The 20,099-nt window shown below is 52.3% G+C and overlaps 1 protein-coding gene across 4 annotated transcripts in view; it reads right to left on the reverse strand.

Moving 5' to 3' along the window:
- Nucleotides 1-20,099, reverse strand: part of RGS12 (regulator of G protein signaling 12) — a 105,978-nt gene that overhangs the window by 44,567 nt on the left and 41,312 nt on the right. For 3 of the 4 annotated variants that reach the window (XM_064488536.1, XM_064488533.1, XM_064488541.1), the window contains exon 3: nucleotides 14,374-14,490. In XM_064488536.1, coding sequence (XP_064344606.1) covers nucleotides 14,374-14,490 — 117 coding nt within the window. Of the gene's footprint in view, nucleotides 1-2,843; nucleotides 3,151-14,373; nucleotides 14,491-20,099 lie in introns of those variants that run through there. The other variant, XM_031438329.2, reaches the window with a different exon arrangement.

The following is a 20,099-nucleotide window of genomic DNA, read 5'->3' on the forward strand; positions in this document are numbered from 1 at the left end:
ACCCTTCTCGCTGGTTCTCTAGCAGCAGAAAGGGGACCGATCGCCTGGGCGGAGAGGAGTCCACGCAAACCCGTTACACTGGACATGCTTCCAGATCATCCAAAGACTGCTGGACACACGAGCCCCCACGCGTGCAACACAGCAGAATACTGTGCTCACGTCCAGACCCAGGGGGTGACTAACCTCCCTGAGCAGCCACCTCCGCCCGGGTCACTGGGCGTGGTGGACCCTGACTGTGGGTCTGGCCCAGTGAGAGCAGAGCGGGGACACATAGTCAGGTCAGGCGAGGTCCGTGCGGGGCCCTGGGCCCTAGAGGAGGGTGTAGAACTGGCCTGTGACCATGGGGACATGGGCTCTCTAGCCTCAATGGCCCTGCACTCTGCCCAGCGGGAACGGCCCCACTGGACCGCACACCATGCGCTTGGGCACAGCCCTCCGGGGCCGCCGCGGAGACCGGAGGCCTGGCTGCTGAGCCCCAGGCTGCGCCCCCCACTGCCAGCGAGGCCGGTCGGACGCGGCAGAGGTGCTGAGCGCTGGTCCGAGGTCAGGAGGCTCACCGAGCTGTCTCCCCGTGAGGACTTCTCGTGGCTGCTCGACCGCGGTCTCACCAGCACGCCGGCTGTAACAGCCCGTGGTGAGGCAGCTCGGGACCACAGGCGGCTCTGCTCTACACAGAGGCACACACCTACGTCTGCGGTGCTGGGTCCGCTGTTAAAAGACGGGGAAACTGAGGGGCTCATCTGGCCAGTGGGAGCCTCGTTCCTTCCGGGTCAGCACCCATCAGCTCCCTCTGTGCTTTGTAGATGGGAGGCAGCTCCAGTAAAGGCTGACGAATCCTCCACCCCGAGACCAAAGAAGCTGCCAGCAGCAGGGAGCCTCTCACAGGCCACGGCCTTCCCTGAGCACATCCATCCTGTGGACTGAGCCCCGGCTTTCTTGTGACACCTCCACTTTAAAGACAAACAATCTGAGGTTCAGAGGGGGAGACAGTCTACTTATGAGCACAGACAGACCTCGCAGGGGGAGAGGCAGCCTTCCAACACCCGTCCCCCAGCCCTACTGCCCTTCCCCATGGGAACTCCCACCACAGGGCCGGCCCCTCGCAGGGACTGAGCTGGAAGCCACGGCACTTTCTGCCCCTCTTCCACGGGCCCACGTGGAGCCACCGGAGCCCCAGGACTCTGCTGCCCCACGACTTGGCAGCTCGTTCTCTGCTGCTTAAAACACAACCGTACTAACCAACTATTTTCAGCACGTTCACATGAACAAGTTATTTGCTGGGCTGAGAATCTGCAAAATTTCAAAAATATTTATATAGGCAAATACAAAGGCAGATATTTAGTGACTTTTTTTCACTCAAAATCAAAAACAAAATTTTTAAAAACTTGCTTTTCCAGACTATGGACATGAAAACGCAGCCTACATGTGTGCACAAAACACTAAGTGGCTAACTGGTCCACTGAGGACACAACATATCCAAAGGTCACTTGTCCACCAGGACGTGGACTGCAATCCAGTGCCCCTGCACAGAGACAGCCAGAGGCAGGCACACGGCCAGCACGCCTGTAAACAGCAAAGCCGTGCCCCGCCCTCTCACCTGGCTTTATTAGCACAAGGGGTTTCAAAATACACACTCGATGTTTCTACTCCACGAAGTCTGTGCTCACTCCCTAGGCGCAGTTCTTGCCCTGTCCAGCAGACCTACTTCCGCCTAGCAGGTCTACTCCTGTTTTCTGCGTGAGAGGAACGATGCAGTCATTTTCCTAAATCCAGCATCCAAACCAGTCGCTTCTGAGCGTGTAGTTGCGCCTGCAGTTCTCCACAGAAGGTTCTAATTAGGTATTAGGAGAACATATTAAGATGGAACAACTCTCAGAACAGGATGAATTTAAGATTGGTTCCCAGTAATTAGTGACAAATTTCTGTTAATAATTTAAATTCATTTTTACCTTTACATCAACACAACATAGTCACAAAAGGAAAGTAAAAATTATTCTTTATTTAATCTCACACCTTTTATTTTATTTTTTTAAAAATTTTTGGGGGGGGGAAGTAGTTAGGTTTATTTATTTATTTGTGGAGGTACTGGGGATTGAAACCAGGACCTTGTGTGTGTTAGGCAGGCACTCTACCACTGAGCTGTACCCTCCTCCCCAGTCTCACACCTTAAAAAAAAACACTTTGTTGGGGAGGTCCTGGATGCAATCCCCAGTACCGCCATTAAAAAAATAATAAATGAACGTAATTACCCCCCCAACAAAATTTTAAAAATAAATAAAAATAAATTAATTAAAAAACATTTTCTAGTAAGTTCACCTTTATAAGCTCAGATATTGATCAATCACTCGGCACGATGACCAGTGGTCCCCATGTATGTATGTGAGCCACAGCCATCTCATCACAGTAAAAAATGCTAGAAAGTAGTCATTTAAAGAACATGGTGCATTTTAATACATTCATGCAGCTGAAACTGAATCTGTCAACAAAATTAATTCACTCATCCTGAAAATCTGTTTGAATTACTCTGGTAAGGACCAGAAAAACACTGATGCTTCCTGTAAGGCTGACAGAGGATGCAGGCAGCTTCCCCCTCACCCAGAGGCTAGACTGGACCGGCTGCCACCAGCCTCGCTCCGGGTGCTGATCTGTGGCCTCAGAGCCGGCTTCTCCCTCTGCGGGACTCACTTCAGGCTCCAGGATGCAGGCATAAGATAAATGTTTTCCAAGTTTATACCTAAAAGCTACCATTCACTAAACAGGCTGAAGGTAAAGCAGAAACCAAGATGCCAAGTTTCCTTACAACAATTCTGTTTAAGTGAAAAGAGACATCTGGAGTCACTTACCTGCTGACTGTTTAAGACGGGGGTTTCCTTTGGCAACCCCTCTTCCAAATCCATCTTAAGACTGGAGAACGTCCGACCAGCACCCGGCACGCAGCTCTGAAATGCACCACCTAGCCCCGCCGCGCGCCTGTGCACGTCAGAAAGTTTAAAGACATTTCGGATGAAGTTCCAGTCCTCTCCCTTCGTAACCCATAGCAACAGGACACTGCAGGAAGCTGTGGTTTGCCAAGGATTCAGACTCTATCTCAATTGTCTCGGACAAAAAAAAAGAAAAGCCGTTTACATAAACCACGCTGTGAGATCATTTTTAAAGCATTTCCTCTAAAAATCAGAAGAGTAAGACTTCAGCTGGGAGGGGCGATTTCTCAGCCAGCAAGCAGCTGCAAAGACCCGGCCTTCAGCGGCAGGGTGCCGTCCGCAGCCTTCATCACAGCTGCTGACGGCTCCACTCTCAGCCCCCGTGTGCACGCGTGTGCACGGCGCCAGCCCCGGAGCCCGCCGCACCCTGGGAGCCGTCTCAAGGCACCCAGCTCTGTCCCACCTCTGCCCTGTCTGCCCGCTGACACCTGACACAACCTGCAAGTGAGGAACCGCGGCGGGTCCTGGTTTACGAAAGGAAGAAGGAAAGAAAACAAAAGCTGTTTCCAGAACCTAGGTGTCACTGCAAAGCTAGCCACAGGCTTTCTGGAGATGCGGGCTAAACTGCTCACCCCGAAGTGCTTCGTTGTCCAAATCTCTCAGCAGCGATGCCCGGGGTCCCAGCTGAGCCGCTCCAGGACCTCCCCTCCCTCCTAGAAGGTGAGGCCAGAGCAGACCTCAGGGAGTATTTTGTCCATGACTGTGGGTGCAGCCCCAGGGCCGGTGGGCAGGGATGGCGGCCTCCAGTTTGGGGTCACCAGCTGGAATGCTGAGCCCACCTCACTCGGCTTTCCACGGGGCAGCATGAACGCAGCCCTCCAGAGTGTCCAGCGCAGAGACTCTGCCCCTGGGCATGCGGCCGGGTCTGCTACAGAAATGGCCTCAGGTGGCACTCACAGACCAGACGCGGCGCCGGCTGAAGCCTCCTCAGGCAGCTTCTCTCCAGAGATCCCTGCACGGCACGTGTGGAAGCAGGGGCAGGAAGGAGCAGAGGCCACTATGGCCACCCCTGCACCACCACTGAGCACCAGGGACGCCAGCCTGGTGCACTGGAGACTTGGAGGCTGTGATGGGCCAGCCAGGAAGAGGGGCCTGCGGCCTGGCCTGGGGACCGAGGGGTGGCCGCGCGGAGGAACCAGGACTAAGGAAGAGGCGCAGGGCACCAGCAGGTGCCCTTCCCTGGAAGCGGGTCAAGGACACAGAAAGCCTCTCCTTCCAGCTCCTGCCAGCCCCAAGTGCTTTGTCCTCGGCCCCGGGCTCCCCGGGGCCCTGTGGTGCCTGCCTGGAGGGGCCTCAGAGCACTTTCCTTGGCAGGGCCCCACCTTTCAGGAGAGCAGAGCCGGGGATGCCCTTACAGCCAGGCCCTCCGGGCACCGGACGTCACCTTTGATCCTACCCTGAGCCACCTTGAGGTGAAAACACTGTGTGGCGTGAGCTGGTGGCCCAGAGGCTGAGACGCGGGACCCAGCCAGGCCCAGGGCAGACAAACTGGACACGGTGGTCTCCCTCCCTCTCCCGAGCTTCACCTTCCGACACGCACACACACATTCACACGTGCGCATACGCACACACACGTTCAGAGAACACGCCTCGAGGGCTCTGGAAAGGTGACCGCGTGGTTTCGCAGTGGGCAGCCGAGCCTGTGGCCCTGTGGCCCTCATTATCTCTGACTTCCTAGGGGCCTGCACTGACTCATAGGGTCTGGAGGGGGCAGTGGGGGAGCCCGTCAGACCCTGGTGACAACCACGGGGGACCAAGAACGGACAGGGGCTGCCGGGCAGGCCACGCCCACAGGGCAAGCACAGAACCTCCCACTGGGACCATGGGAAAAGCCAGCACCCAGGGGCTGAGCCGCCTTGTCTTAATTCTAACTTCAGGCAGAAACAACCGGGTCCCCACAGAAGCAGCACAGGTTCATCCTGTCTGTGTTTCACGCTGTTTCACCGGAAGGCGGCCCAGGCCTAACAGGGTCCACACGCAGCTGTTGCCTCTGGGTCTCTCTGTCTCCTTGGGCTTCACCATCTCCTCTTCTGCTGTCAATCTACCCCCTCCTCTGCTGTCTGCAGGGACAGGAGAGGGAAAGGATAGGACAAGAATTTGGCCACAAACTGCCCTGTGCCAGGTGGCACCCTCTGCGGCCCAGAGCCTGGCTGGCTTCCTGGGGAAGGAGAGGCCCCAGGCCCTCGGAGTGAGTGACCAGACATTCCGAGCACCACCACTCTCCCCATCACAACCTCTTCTTTCTGATGGGGGTGTTGACTCGGGGCCAGGTTGGGGCCTGGTTCAGACCTGTGCCTACGAAGCCCAGCACTGCCCCTAAAAAATCCAGCCAACTGGCCATTTGGGCACGAGAAGACAAGGCTGATGGCAGCATGTGGTGTGGAGCTGCCCAGCTGGGCCCTGCAGGATGGCCAGCAGTGGAGAGGCCACGGGAGCGCGCCAGCTCACAGCCGAGTCCTTCTCAGCCCCAGCCCCAGGTCCACTGGGTTCCCTCTATGGGTGACACTGTTAGCGACTCCAGCAAGAATGCAAGTGACTGGGAAGCAGCGGGGCCTCAGTGGGCACCCTGGAAACCGGGTGACAGCACCCAGGGCGAGTCCCAGGGCTGCAGGAGTCCAGAGGTGTCCGTTCCCTTGGCCCGTGCCCACCCACGAGCCTGTGCTGAGAGGCCCTGGGAAGCAGACCAGGTCAGAGCAGCTCCGCAAGGGTGACAGGGAGGGTCCAGCCAGGTGGACAAAGCAGGGGTGCAGAGGGCATCCCCGCAGGAACAGGGCAGCCAGGCAGCGTGAGAACCCTCTTGAGCTAAGTCCTGGGCCAGGGGCCTGGCCAGCGGCAAAGTTCCAGTGAAAGGGCCTGTGGGCGGGGGTGTCGGGGCCAGCCAAAGAGCACCTCCTTTGTCCTGGGTCCCCTCTACACTATTACCTGCCTCCCCAGGCTCTTCACTAGCCTCTGTCCCCAGCCCCACACCAGTCCTGGGGAGCGACACCTCCTCCTTAACGTCCTGGACCCATTAGGACTTCCTGAGGCTGCCGCCAGTCCTGGGCACGGCTGGGCCGGGAGAGACAGACACACACGCTTTACTAAAGGTTCAAAGTAACAGCGCAGGAGACGAGTGCGGACGACCTCAGAGGCAGCTCCTGACAGCCCTCCCGGTCCCTCTTCTGCCTAAGGAGGCCAGCCTGAGCAGGACAAGGGGCAAGGGTCAGACCACACCCAAGGATGCCCAAGACTTCCAGGGGAAGAAGCCAAGTGGGTATAAGGAGAGACTAGGGAGGGCCCCTGGGGACCTCCTGCAGTGGGCTCAGGGCCTCGGCTGTGACCCCCGTGGTGGGACCCTTGAGTCTCTCCCCGCCCCGTGCAGCTCTCCACCCCTGACGCAAGGTGAGATGTCTGACCATTCGCCATCCACCTGGCCCAAGCCCCGACCCCACAACACCCACCTCACCCTCCTAACTGCCCCACCCTGCCCCACGCCACCACCATTCATTCTGGGCCCAGCAGGCAGAGGGACCCTTTCCAGAGCTGGCTCCCGATGCTGCCCCGCCCACCTCCCCAACCTCGTGTGTGGCTCATCCATCCCAGCTGGGAGGCCAGCTTCTCTGGGCAGGAGTTGATGTCAGTTTTGTCCACCGCTGTCCACAGAGCCAGAAACACATCTGCACACAGTAGGTGTTCAATAAAGAGTCACTGAGTGAGGAAACACTCCCAGCACTAAGCACTAGTGTATGCATGCCCCTGAGTTAACAGAATCTTAAAGAGTATTAAGATAATTTCCTGCGTGAATAGTTTAAAGAGGAAACTAGCATGTGAAAGACTAAAGTAAGAAAAACTTCTAAGTTAGATCCCCCTAGAAATAGCAAAATAGCAAACTAAGAAATAGGTAAAAAGAGCTGGTTTTGAACTAGTGTAGATTTCATCCCAGATAATGTGAATTCCTAAATTGCCCAGAGTGTCCCAGAGGCGAGCCAGAGGCTGGAAGGAGCGAGCCAGGTAATCAGGCGGCTGCACCCGGAGTCTCAGGTCTAGCTGGGGCCCTGCCTGCCTCTGACACTCAAACTCAGCATCAGAGGGACCGCAAAGCCCCCCCTGCGCTCCCTCTCCCGTCCCGCGCCCCGTCTCCCACCCGGAGAAACTCCAGGCCTCAGCGCCCCCTGCTGTCCAGGCCTGGCACTGCCAGCCCCCGCCAACTGTACCTGCCCATCTCAGGTAGGAGGCACCAGCACAGGCCACAGCCCGTGAAGGAGTGAGCTCATGGAGGAACCCCAGCGAACAGTCTGCAGGATCAGCCCAGCTCCCAGCACAGCACGGCTCCACACCAGGCTCGGGGGCAGAGTTCCCTTTTAGGTCTGTGCCGTTCAGCTCAGCGGGACCCCTGCACCTGGGTCCCCCAGATGGCCTTGGCTCGGCACCTTGAAGACATCTCACAAGTGCTAAGACCTCTTTCTGTGGCTGACTGGACACACTGAGGGCAGAGGACACCCTTCCTACCCAGCCCCTCGGGTCACTACCCACCACGTCACGACCAAAACACACAAACTCACCTCTGACGTTTCCATAGCAACATCTCATCCTCTGACCTCCACCTCCTGTCTCGAGAGCCCTTCAAAGGGGACCCCAGCCCACAAGGACCTTCCCCTCCCCACACACCCTTGGTCCCTGGGCCCAGTTCCCCTCTCAGGCCCACCAGCGAAGCCCTAACCCTGGTGGTCAGCACTGCCCACTCCAGCAGTCCCAGGGCTGGAGGAGACACTGACCACGCCCATCACTTTTATTGAAAGTAGCACAAATTCCGAAAAAAGCACAAGCGGAATACAGTGGTTTATCACAGAGGGGAGCCCACATAGCCCCTGCCAGGTCACAAGGAAAAGCGTAACCACGTTCCACTTCTCTCCACAGTCCTACACGGGACGCACCACCAAAAGCCACGGCGGCACGAATGGAACCGTGCAGACATGTTCTTCTGCATCTACCTTCTGTCTGGGACCTCGGTCCATGTTACGAGGCAGCCGCAGAGACTTCCAGTACCCGAGTCAGTCTGTCCTGAACTCTCGCGCACTTCTCCTGGCACGTGCACACGACACTTGTCTCATTGCATGGCTGACGGCCCTGCTCGCACTCCAGGGACGTGCGTTGGGGTGAAGCAGGTTCCGAGCATTCGCCAAGTCAGAGTCAGTCCTGCCCTTTGTGGTCAGCGCTTTTTGTGCTCAGCTTAAAAAGTCGCTCCCTCCCCAACCATGAAGACGTGCGACTACTGTGCCCTCTACTGGCTCTGTGCCGCCAGTCGGATCTGCGATGACTGCGTGCACGGCACGGGGGAGAGTCGGGGGGAGAGTCGAGCTCTTTCTCTCTTTTTCCATGGAGACCTCCACTTATTCCAGCACCACCATCCCTGCTCGGCGCTCACAGCCCGAGGGTCCGCGGTGGCTGCGTCTGTCTGGGCTCTCTCTGCTACTCCACGTCTGTCTGTCTATCCGTGTGCCACCTCTTACATTTTACATCACTCTAACTTGATCATAAATTCCAACAGCTGACCAAAAAAGTCTTCCTATCTATTCTTCTTCAAGAGTATCTTGGCTACACTTTGCCCTTCGCATTTCTAGGAAATTTCTGGAATCACCTTAAGCTCCAAAAACCACCTGTTGGGATTTTCATTAAAATTATATTGAATCTATGTCATTTTCTAACTGCATCCACAACTGATTTTTGTATATTGACCATATAACCAGCAATCTTGCTAAACTTATTCCTTAATTTTAATAATAAATCCATAGATTCTTTTGGATTTTCCATGTTACAATCACACCATGTGAGAATGATAACACTGCATTTTCCTTTGCAAGTTTTTTAACTTCTTTTGTCTTCCTTTCTCAGTATGCTGACTAGGACCTGCAGTAAACACTTACACACAAGAGGTAACCGCAGACACCTTTCCTCGCTCCTGATCTCAAAGGGAAAGCTGAAGTCTGAAGACGCTACAGGCTGCCTTACGCCCTTATCAGATTAAGGAAGCTCCCCTTACTCCCTATTTTGTTGAGCTTTTCTTCCCCCAAGAATAGATACTGAATTTTACCAAATGCCTTTCCTGCTTCTGTTGCGATGACATATGATTTTTTTATTTTATTAATGTGGTAAATTACACTGTCTGATTTTCAAAAGTTAAAAAAATACTGTGTCCTTGGAACAAACATGAACATCGGGACCCAGGCGACCTGCTGGGGTTTAGGACCGCCCACCCACGCTCAGCGGTGAGCCTCCGAAACCCTGCCTTCCTCTGCCGTGTCTGCAGGTGCTGGAGCCAGGGCTTGGGAGGCCTTACACAGGGAGCTGGAAAGTCACCCTTCTTTGCTGACTCCTCGATGGTTTGTTTGTTAGGTCTCTGTCTCACTAACTCCTGCTCTGCCCTTCACTGCTGTCCAGCTTCTACTGACTTTGTGTCTGTTTTACAGCAATTTTTCTATCCTTTCCACTATCCTTCATTTCTTTTTTTATTTTAGCTAATTTTTTAGTATTTTCTTTTTTTTAAATAATTATATATATTTGGTTTTCTTTTTATTTATTTTGTGTTTGTTTTGGCGGAGGTTATTAGGTTTATTTATTTATTTTGATGGAGGCACTGGGGATGGAACCCAGGACCTCGTGTGTGCTAGGCACGTGCTCTACTGCTGAGCTGTGCCCTCCCCGCCACTTCCCTTCATTTCTAACACATGCATCGTAAAGCCACGGGCGGTCCTACGCACAGGATTAGCTGAATTCTCATTCCACTCAGCATGTTCTGGCTTCCAAAGTGACTCTTCTGACTCTGGGTCGCCCAGCAGCTGGCCCAGGGCTGCAGCGCCTGCTCTTTGCCGCTGGTTCTGGCTACACCTGCCTGTGGTCAGGACAGGCTCCGGGTGGGGAGATGTCCTTATTTGTTGAGACCTGCTTACGGCCCAGCAAGTGGTCAGCCTCCGTCCAAGTTCCAAGGGTGGGAGGGACGCGTCATCGAGCTCAGCGCCACCTGGAAGGCCGGCAGGCCAAGTGGTCCAGATCGCCTAGCTCTGACCGAGCTTTCCCTGTCAGGTCCACCAGTTACTGAGCAGGGAGTTTAAGAATCTCCTGCTGTGAGTACAGGTTGGCCCGTTTCTGTCCCCACTTCTGCCCATTTTTGCTGTAGCATGTTGAGACTGTGTCGCTGAACAGATGCAGATTAGAGCTGTACCTTCCTGCCGCCTTTACCGTGGCAAAGGCTCGTCTCTCGGAGGACACACACAGCTGCGTTGCCACCCCTCCGACTGGTACCACGCGGTGTCCTCTGCTCTTGTATTCACATTTCCGTCTCCTTAAATCTTAGTTGTGCCCCGAGTAAGCAGCATGACCAGATTTTTAATGCCGTCTGACAGCCTTCCCTTTTTCACTGGAATATCTGATTCCTTTACCGTGGATGTGACCACTGGCACAGCTGGCCTTGACCCCATAATGGCAGGGTTCTTCATGATCTCTACCCTCCGACCCCCCTTCCCTCCTCTCTCACCTTCTTTCAAATTCAACATTTTTTATTATTCCATTTTTCCTTCTATTAATTTAAAATTTAGCCATTATTTTACTGTCTTAGGTTGCTCTGGAGATTACACTGTGCATCCTTCTCTTATAAAAATCACATTTTATTACACCTTCCTCCTCTCCCTCGCCCAGGTAAGCACCCGGAAACACCGAACTCCATTTACCTCCGTCCCCGTGCTCACTCGCTGCTGTGGTGTCATTTAATTTTACATATTTTTAAACCAAACAAAACAGAGTTAGTTCTGCTTTACACAGTCACAGCTCATTAGGATTGACCTGATACACTGGCTATTTATCACCCTGCTACGCGCAGGTCCTTACCAGGTCCTCCTCACCCCACTGTTTAGATGGCCCCAGTCTGAGTCTGCTCCAGGGAGCTCAACCCAAGACCCTGGTATCTCGAGCACTCCAGAAAGTGGGCTGGAAACTGGACTTGTGCAGTGGAGCTGGGCAGGGTGACTATGACTAGCAGGCCCAGGATGACTGAGGACCGTTAAAGGCAAGATGTGAAAGCCAGAGCCTCTGGGAGGGGCCCAGGCACGGTTGTGAGGACCAGGAGTGGGGATGTCTCACACCTGCTGAAGAGATGGAGACAGTCAGGGAGAGACAGGAGGTGTCAGCCTGTCCTCAGTTAGCCTGCCAGTGACAGCAGACCCCTGGCTGTTTGTCATGAGGACAGGGAACGTGACTGCAGGGCCTGGGGGCTGGTCCCAAGCCACCGCTAAACCTCTCGGGGCTCAGGCCCCTGAAGAGACCCTTCTCCCAGGAAAACGCAGAGACAACGCCTGGCGAAACTCCTGAAGGGAGAACGCAGGTGGGGCTGAGACCCCCTGCCGGAGGGACCCCAGAGCCCTGGGCCCCATGGGCAGGGTTCCTTCCCCTGCCCGGGACCCACTCCAGCCACCCACCCTGTCCACACACCCCACCCAGCCCTGCAACCCGCACCCAGACTCTCTGAAAACCCTCCGAATGAGTCCCCCTTCTCTCCTCTGGAAAAGGAGGTGAATCCGAGGCCCTTCCAGCTCTAACAGCCAATGATTCCAATTCTGCATCAGAACACAAATTAACATACTGTTTTACACTCCCCCGCAAAAAAACAGTCAATTTATTCCAGATAATTGTTATTGTGTCTGTAAGAAATATCTCACAGTTAACTTTTAAAACATCACTGAACTCAGACAGATGTCTGTACACTTGTATTCAAAGCGGCAGCATCCACATCAGGCAGAGGTGGGGCCACCCCAGAGTCCATCACAGACAAACGGGCAAACAGGACATGGTCCAGCCACACAGTGGAGTATTATTCAGCCTTTAAAAGGAAGAAAATTCTGACACCTGCTACAACCTGGGTGAACCGTGAAGTTACTGTGCTCAGTGAAAAAAGCCAGACACACAAGGACAAATAGCGTATGATTAGATGAGACCAGTCAAGTTCATAGAGACAGAAAGTCAGATGCTGAGAGCCAGAGGCCAGGGAGGGGCCTGGGGCATGAGTTTCAGCCGGGGAGGACGGAAGAGCTCTGGAGCTGATGGCAGACAGTTGCAAACGATGTGCACGTACTTACTGCCACTGAACTGGACACTTAAAATGGTAAATTTTATATTATATTTTACTGCAATTAAAAAAATATATAAAAACGTCCTAAACAAACATAGACATTAGTCACAGAGAAGATCTTCAAAACATTTCTCTGACCAAGGATCTGTACCCAAAATATATTAAAAAAGAAAATTGCTATAAAATCTATTTTTAAAGTAATAAAATAAATTAAATAAAAAATTTTAGAACTAGGAGAAGGATATGTATAGGCTACTAATTCAAAAAGGAAAACACTTGAATAGACAAAGAACCCATGATGTGATGCTCAACCTCACTCACAGTCAGTGAAATGCAGATTCAAACAAGCTGGCATTTTACTGGAACAGGGACAAATTCAAGATTAACAGTACCAAGCGTTGGTGAGCAGGAGGTCACAGGGACCCATGTCCTGCTGGTGACCAGAGCCTGAGTGGCGCTCGGCCGTGCCTGTCGCAGCCTCCTTGCTCCTGGATCACTGCCCACAGCCCCGGGTGGGTGCAAGGACACCTGTGTGGCAGTGTCCACGGAAGCTCCGCTCAGAGATGGCTGTTCCCACCTTCCACCGAGTGCCCGGTAACAGCAGAGTAGATAAAAAACTGTGGCATAGACATAATGAAATGCCACATAACAAGTAAAATAACTAAAACTACAAGGTATATAAAAACAGATTTAAAGAACAAGTTTCTTCTGTATAGCACAAGGAGCTATATTCAATATCTTGCAGTAACCTATAACAAAAAAGAATATGAAAACGAACATATGTATGTGTATGTACAACTGAAGCACGACGCTGTGCACCAGAAATTGACATTATAACTGACTAGACTTCAATTTGAAAAAATTACAAGGCAAATCTTGAAAATATACTACAACGTTTTTAAAATGGCAGAATAAGACATACAGTAGGATTACACCCGTGTAAAATGTTAGAACATACAAAACGAGCCAGTGAAAGGACCGTGGATCCCAGGGGTTCAGGGCAAGCAGGGAGGGTGCACAGGGAAGCCCAGAGGATTTCAGGGTGTGAATGCTCTGGGTAACAAGGCAGCGGTGGCTGCGTGAGCTTACACATTGTCCAAGCCTTCAGGATACGCAGTACAGAGAGGGACCTGTCTCGCAAGCTATGAACGTAGGCTGATGATAACATACCAGTGCACCGCACCAGGGCACCAGGGAACTCTCTGTGCCTCCTGCTTAACTTTTCTTCAAACCTAAAGCTGCTCTAAGAGTTAAGTCTATTAACTTTTGAAGGGCTATAGATCAAAGAAAAGGACCACACAAAATGATGCTCTCAGTAGCTATGGATCAATACTACATCTTTAAAAGGGAGTATGAAACAGAGCAGGACCCCTCCCGGCCTTCCTTTACAGACCCTCCTAGTGTCCCCTTCCTCTTGAAAAGCTTTAGCCTCCTAGGCCTTACCCAAGAGCAAATTTAACCAGACAAGTGAGAAAATGCAGAAACAGAGGAAACAGTCAAGCAAGACAAATAGAAATAGTTTAGCCATAAAACAGAGTCAAGGACCTTCAGCTCCTCCTCAAAGTCTGTAGATAACACCCTGATTCATATCTTTGTTCTGCAGAAACTGAAGCCCTCACCAGGTGGAAGAAGCTAACTGCACGCTGATCACCAGCACACAGAGCCCAGACTGGTTGGAACCAGAAGGCTGGCAATCGAGGTTCCCGACACATCACCCTGTTACCTCCCCACCAACCAGCCAGAGAATTGTGCATGAGCTCATCACACACCCTGGGACCCCCTCCCTCACACTGCCTTTCAAAGCCCTTCCCTGAAGGCCTTTGGGGAGTTGGGGTCTTTTGAGCATGAGCTGCCCGTTCTCCTTGCTGGATGCCCTGCAATAAAGGCTGCACTTTCCTTCACCACAGCCTGGTGTCAGGAGATGGCTTTCCTGTGTGCTGGGCCAACAGACCCAAGTTTGGTTCAGTCACAGCGAATGACAGGCCCCCTAGAGAGTTCCTGTGAAGGTTAAACTAGTTCACATCCCAAAGTGTCTATGAGAGCGTCTGGCTCGTAAGAGAATAGGGGACATAGCACAATGCCGTGCAGACAGTGGAGTGGAGGAAAAGGGTTGGGGACACGGGGTGGGGGAAGGGCCAGGGGTGAGCAGAAGCCCCACTTGAAGACTGAGGTCACAAGAGGGAGGGGGGAGTAGGATCAGGGTGGGGTTCAAAGCAGATTCAGCTGTGTCTGCAAGATTGCTTTTCATTTTTAAAAACCAGGAGAATAAAAGAAGCAAAACTAAAAAGAAGTTACCTCGAGATCATCAAGGGAGCGGGTGATGCTCAGCCTCCTGGCCCTCCCGAAAGATCTCCGAGCAGAGGCGCGCTGAGGTGGCAGGGCCAGCCCAAGGCCCCGCCCAAACTTTGAGCCCTAAACACAAAGAAAAAGATGTCATTACCTTCTTGGGAGGAGACTTGAGTTCTGCCTGACGCATGGCCTGGAGGAATCGGGGCCTCCAGATCGTCCAGGTCAAGGTCACCACAACAGAAAACACAAACTTGAAAAAAAAGAATCATCCTGGGATCCCCAAGCACTTGCTGTGCTGCTTCCAACTGTGTGTCCCAGAGAGCAACCCTAGCCTCGAAGTCCACGTCCCAGGGCAACGGGAAAGCACGAGAGGGTGGGGGAATCATTAGTGAGATAAAGACTGGTTTTCAGCAGGCTCCTGCTGGCACATAATTTTATAAGCATTTTAGGAAACTAAAGAATCCCTAGACATTCAGCTGGTGTCTGAAGACCAAACCAATGCAAGTGCACGAAATAACCAGCCATTAAACATCTTATTCTTTGTTCGGGAAATGACCGGAATTAATCCACTGTCATTATGCCAGACACCTCCACAAATGTGGTCTTGGTTCCAGCTAATAAATCATCACACTTTAAAAATAAAAAGCATCACAGCTGAAAATCTTTGATTTCCAGGGGACCTGAAATCCTGAGTGACCAACCAGGCACAAAGGACGTGCCATGTTTTCTAAAGACTAGCAAGTGGAGGGCTCTCCCTGCCCCCCCCCCACCTGCAGAAGGGCCCGGGCATCCTGCAGAAAGGGGAAACCTTGCGGCACTTCCTTGTAAAGCTCTCTAGGCTAAGTTTCTGCACCACGACCCCGCAGGCGCTCACCCCCCCCACCCCATTAGCGCACCTGTTACCCACCCTTCCGCAGGAAAGCACCTGCCCCCAAGCCCCTGGCCGCCTGCTGCCTGCGGACGGACGAGCCCCGCAGCTGCCCTACTGACACTCCTGACACCGCCACGGAGGAGCCCTCAGCGCCGGGACTGCCTTCTCTTCTACCCTCTTCTCCCAACAGCCCTCTTCCCAGGCTCCCTCCATCCTGCCCTCGCCCAGCAGGCTCTCCTCAGGCCACGGTGCATGGGCAGCGCTGTGCTCCAGGGACAAGCCGACAAATCGCCACTGAGGCAGCACCCCTGCCGGCACCCCCAAACAGAACTGAACAGGGGCGATTAAGATCAAAATGGCCTAAAAATCAGCTTTCTTCAAAGCCAACTCGACTTTTTAAATTGCACACAACTCATCACAACTGCTTGTGAAGGCAAGGGGGTGACACCAGGCCCCCGCCTGAGGCTGCTGCGCCCCAACGCCCAGAGGCACTGGTGGGGCCAAGTCCCCCTCACCGCCCGCAAGTGCCTCCCAGGAGGCCGACCCCCGGCATCGAGGACACAACCTGGATGGCAGGGTGGACTTCAGTGTGTGGCCCTCCCCACTCCTGGACCCTGCTCAGGACTGTCACCTCAAACCAAGAAGGGCCGCGGGCCCCGCAGGGATGCCTTCATTGGCCACAGACGAGGCCAAGGGAGGAGAAACAGCAGAACCTGGGTCGGCTGACGGCTGCCCACTGCCTAGGGTGCCAGTCCAGCCTCCTCAAGCACAGATGAGAACCCTCAGCCCGGGCGGGGCCTGCTCGGGGTCACGCGGCTGGAGGCAGTCAGGGCCAGACCCCGGTCGCGCCCCACGACAGTCAGAGCTAGAAACGCCTGACCTGAAGCCTGCAAGCACTGGACCAGGAGCCCCAGCGGGGCGAGGGCTGTGCCCCCAAGCCCCGAGCACCTGGCGCACAGCAGGCGCTCGCTGAGCAAACTCCAGCCAGGGAGGATGCTTAGCTTAAGGCAGAGGCCAGATCATCCGGAGGTTTTTCCAAGAGAATTTGAGGAGTAAGACGTCCAGCCAACACACTCACTCCTCCCACTATACTGTCAGAAGGCAGAACCACACCAGTTGTTTTAAGAGAGAATTTCATATAAGGAACTGCAAACCAGGTATCGAGAACTGAAAAGGTAAAAAGAGACCCCAGGATGGCGGTGGGGGGCCTGCACCCCTGGGGCTGGGGCAGCACAGGAGAGGAGAAGGGTTTAAATTCTGCGCCAGATGCAACGTGGGTGGTGCTGGGACCCGAACCTCGGACCTCAGAGTGGGCAGGGTGACAGCTGGTGTCTGGGGGGCAATGAGGCCCCAGAGAGATGAGGAAACAGCAAACTGGACTCAAGCACAGTACCAGGAGGAACTGCAAGACCCCCTTCCCCTTTTCCCACCCATCCCCTGGGAGCAGAGCCTGACAGGGACCCACCTGGCAAGGGGAAGGGGGCACAGACTTCCCACCAGAGCTGATCACGGAGGCGGCCTGAGCTGAACGACAAGCACAACCTCTGAAACTTGTTCCCACAAAACACTGAACGTCAGGAAGAATGCTAAGCCCCAAATCAAAACGGCTTCAGAATCAACAAAATTCCATCTCCAACAGAAAACTAGACAGTGTGGAAGTGACTGTGGAGAGACGTGTGGAGCTGAAGGAAGGGGCTCCTCGCCACACAGAGTCGCCCTCTTGAGAACGAAGCAGAGCCTGGGTCTCCTGCGCAAGAAAGAAAAGGGCGAATATACAGGAAAGGACGTTCAGATCGGGACAGAAAATCAAGGAATATGTTTGCTTATTCAGCAAATACCTAAGTGCCAGGCAGTCACTGAGGATGAAAACCTTTAAAAGATAGAACAAGGTGGGCGGCATAACTTTCAAGCCAATAAAGAAGGTGATGAACAAAGCTAGCAAACCAACAGCCTTGAAAACAAAACACACCAACAAAGGCAGGACAGCACAGGGAGAGGGCGAGGCCCTAGAAAAGACAGATTGACAGAAAGTACACAGTAACACCACGGAACCAAGACTCCACATGCCAGTAATCCCAATAAATACACATGGACTAAACTTGCCAATTTATTCTGATCTTACTCTTGAACTATCAGAATGTCAAACTGGATCAGGAAAGATATCCCACTATCTACCACTTCTGGTAGCAATCCTAGCACATGGAGAACTGGAAAAGTTTAAACAAAATGACAGAAAATTCTGACTCAGAGAAAGCTCATGTAGCTATATTAATAACAGACAAAACAAATTTCATCTCTTAATAGGATTTTTTAAATAAAAGATTCAATATGCCAAAAGGGAGGAAGAACAGATTTCCAGTCAAGATGGCGGAGTGGTAGGACCACGAGCTCGCCTCTCCTCGTGACTGCAACAAATCCACAACTGACTGCTAGACAACCACTGGAAAAAAGACTGGAACTTAGCAAAAAGATCTGCAACTGAAAACATAAAGAGGGAACCGCAGCAGGACGGTAGGAGGGGCGTGCTCGCGATATAACTCGGTCCCATACCCCCTGGGTGGGTGACCCACAAGCTGAACAATAGCTAAGTCACCCTCCCACAGAAGTGAGAGCTCTAAGCCCCTTGTCAGGCTCCCCAGCCCAGGTTCTGGCTTTGGGAAGAGAAGGAGACCCCAGGAAATCTGGGTTTGAAGGCCAGGGGGACTTGGCTCTGGGAGCCTCATGGGACTGGGGGAAAAGGAGACTCCATTTGCTTGGAAAGTGTACACGGAAACTTGCGTGTGCTGAGTCCAAGGGCAGAGGCAGTGATTTCACAGGAACCTGGGCCAGACCTGCCTGCTGGATTTGGAGGATCTCCAGGGGACATGGTGGATGGCTGTGGCTCACCCAGGGGACATAAAAGCTGGTGGTGGATATTCTGAGAGTGTTCATATACAAGAGCTTTCCTGGAGGCTGACATCTCGAATGGATCGTTAGCATCAAGATCCAGCGCCACCCAACAGCCTGTGGGGAAGCCTCAGACCAAACAGCACACTGGGTGGGAGCACAGCCCCACCCAGCAGCAGACCCCCTGAGCCACAAAGGCCTCTGGTCCAGCCTCATCCACCAGGGAGCAGATACCAGAAATAAGAAAACAACAAGCCCAAAGCCTGTGGAAGGAATCCACAAACACAGGCCAGGCTCTAACCTGGGACCTGCTGGACCCTGGCCCTTGTCTGACAAGAGAGGAGTGTACTGCAGGGACGCACAGGACGTCTCCCACAGAGGGCCACCTCTCCAAGGTCGAGAAACGCTAACTAACCTACCTAAAAATACACACTGAAAGATAAACAATATGAGGTGGCAGAGGAGTACTCCCAGACCAAGGTTAAGAAGAAGAACTAAGTGATGAGGAGACAGGCAATTTATCTGAGAAAGAGATTAAAGTAATGATGGTGAAGATGTTCAGAGAACTCAAGAGGAGTACAGAAGCACAGAGTGAAGTTTTTAGCAGAGTTGGAAAATATAAAGAATACCCAAACAGAGTTGAAGAATAAAATCGCTGAAATAAACAATACACCAGAAGGAACCAAGAACAGACTAAATGGGGCAGAAGAACGGATCAGTGAGCTAGAAGACAGATTAGTGGGAATCACTACTGCAGAACAGAAAAAAGAAAGAAGAATGAAAGGAATGAGGATCGTTTAAGAGCACTCTGGGACAACATGAAGTGCACTAATATTCGCATTACAGGGTCCCAGGAAGAGAAGGAGGGAGAAAGGACCTGAGGAAATTTTTGAAGAGGTAATAACCGAAAACTCCCAATTTGGGAAAGGAAACAGTCATCCAAGCCCTGGAAGCACAGAGTTCCACACAGGATCAGCCCAAAGAGGAACACATGAAGGCACACAGTCATCAAATGGACAAAAGTTAAGGATAAGGAGAAAATATTAAAATTAGCAAGACAAAAGCAACAAATAACATACAAGGGAACTCCCATAAGGTTATCAGCTGATTTTTCAGCAGAAACTCTAGAGGCCAGAAGGGAGTGGCACGATATGTTTAAAGTGATGAAAGGGGAAAACTTACAACCAAGAGCACTCTATCCAGCAAGGCTCTTGTTCAGACTCGATGGAGAAATCAAAAGCTTCACAGATAAACAAAAGCTAGAAGATTTCAGCACCACCAAGCCAGCTTTACAACAAACATTAGAGGACCTTCTCTAGTCATCAAACCATAAGAAAAGAGAACAAAAAGAAGAAAGTGGGGAAAAAAAAAAAAAAAGACCCACAAAAGATTGCTTTAGCTGTTCGGGGTCTTTTGTGGTTCCTTATAAACTTTGGAATTGTCTGCTGTAGTTCTGTGAGGAATGTCACGAGTATTTTGACGGGGGTTGCAATGGATCTTGGGTTGCTTTGGGTAGTGTGGCCATTTTAATAGCGTTGATTCCTCCAGTCCAAGAGCACAAGAAATCTTTCCGTTTCTTTGTGTCATTTCGGTTTTCAGAGTGTAGGTAACCTCCTTGGCTAAGTTTATTTCTAGATATTTTGTTGTTTTTGATGTAATGGACATGTTTGTGCTGGTTACAAAATTCTGGTTTTTGAGGTGAAAAAAAAAAAGTGAAGGGCCACAAATGGCAAAATACCCTCCCTTCTTATGGGTGAGTTGTGTTCCATTACGTGTATATATGCTGCACCTTCATTATCTATTCCACTATCGATGTGCACTTGGGGCGCTTCCGTATCTTGGCAATCATAAATAATGTTGCTGTTAATAGCAGGGTGTATGTATCTTTTTGAATTAATTCTTATTTTGTGGTTGGCTTTATTCCTTTGATAACTATGTAAGTTTAAAAGCTAAAGCTGTAAACATTCTTAGAAAC

Source organism: Camelus dromedarius, chromosome 1 (genome assembly GCF_036321535.1).
Source record: "Camelus dromedarius isolate mCamDro1 chromosome 1, mCamDro1.pat, whole genome shotgun sequence".
NCBI lineage: Eukaryota > Metazoa > Chordata > Mammalia > Artiodactyla > Camelidae > Camelus > Camelus dromedarius.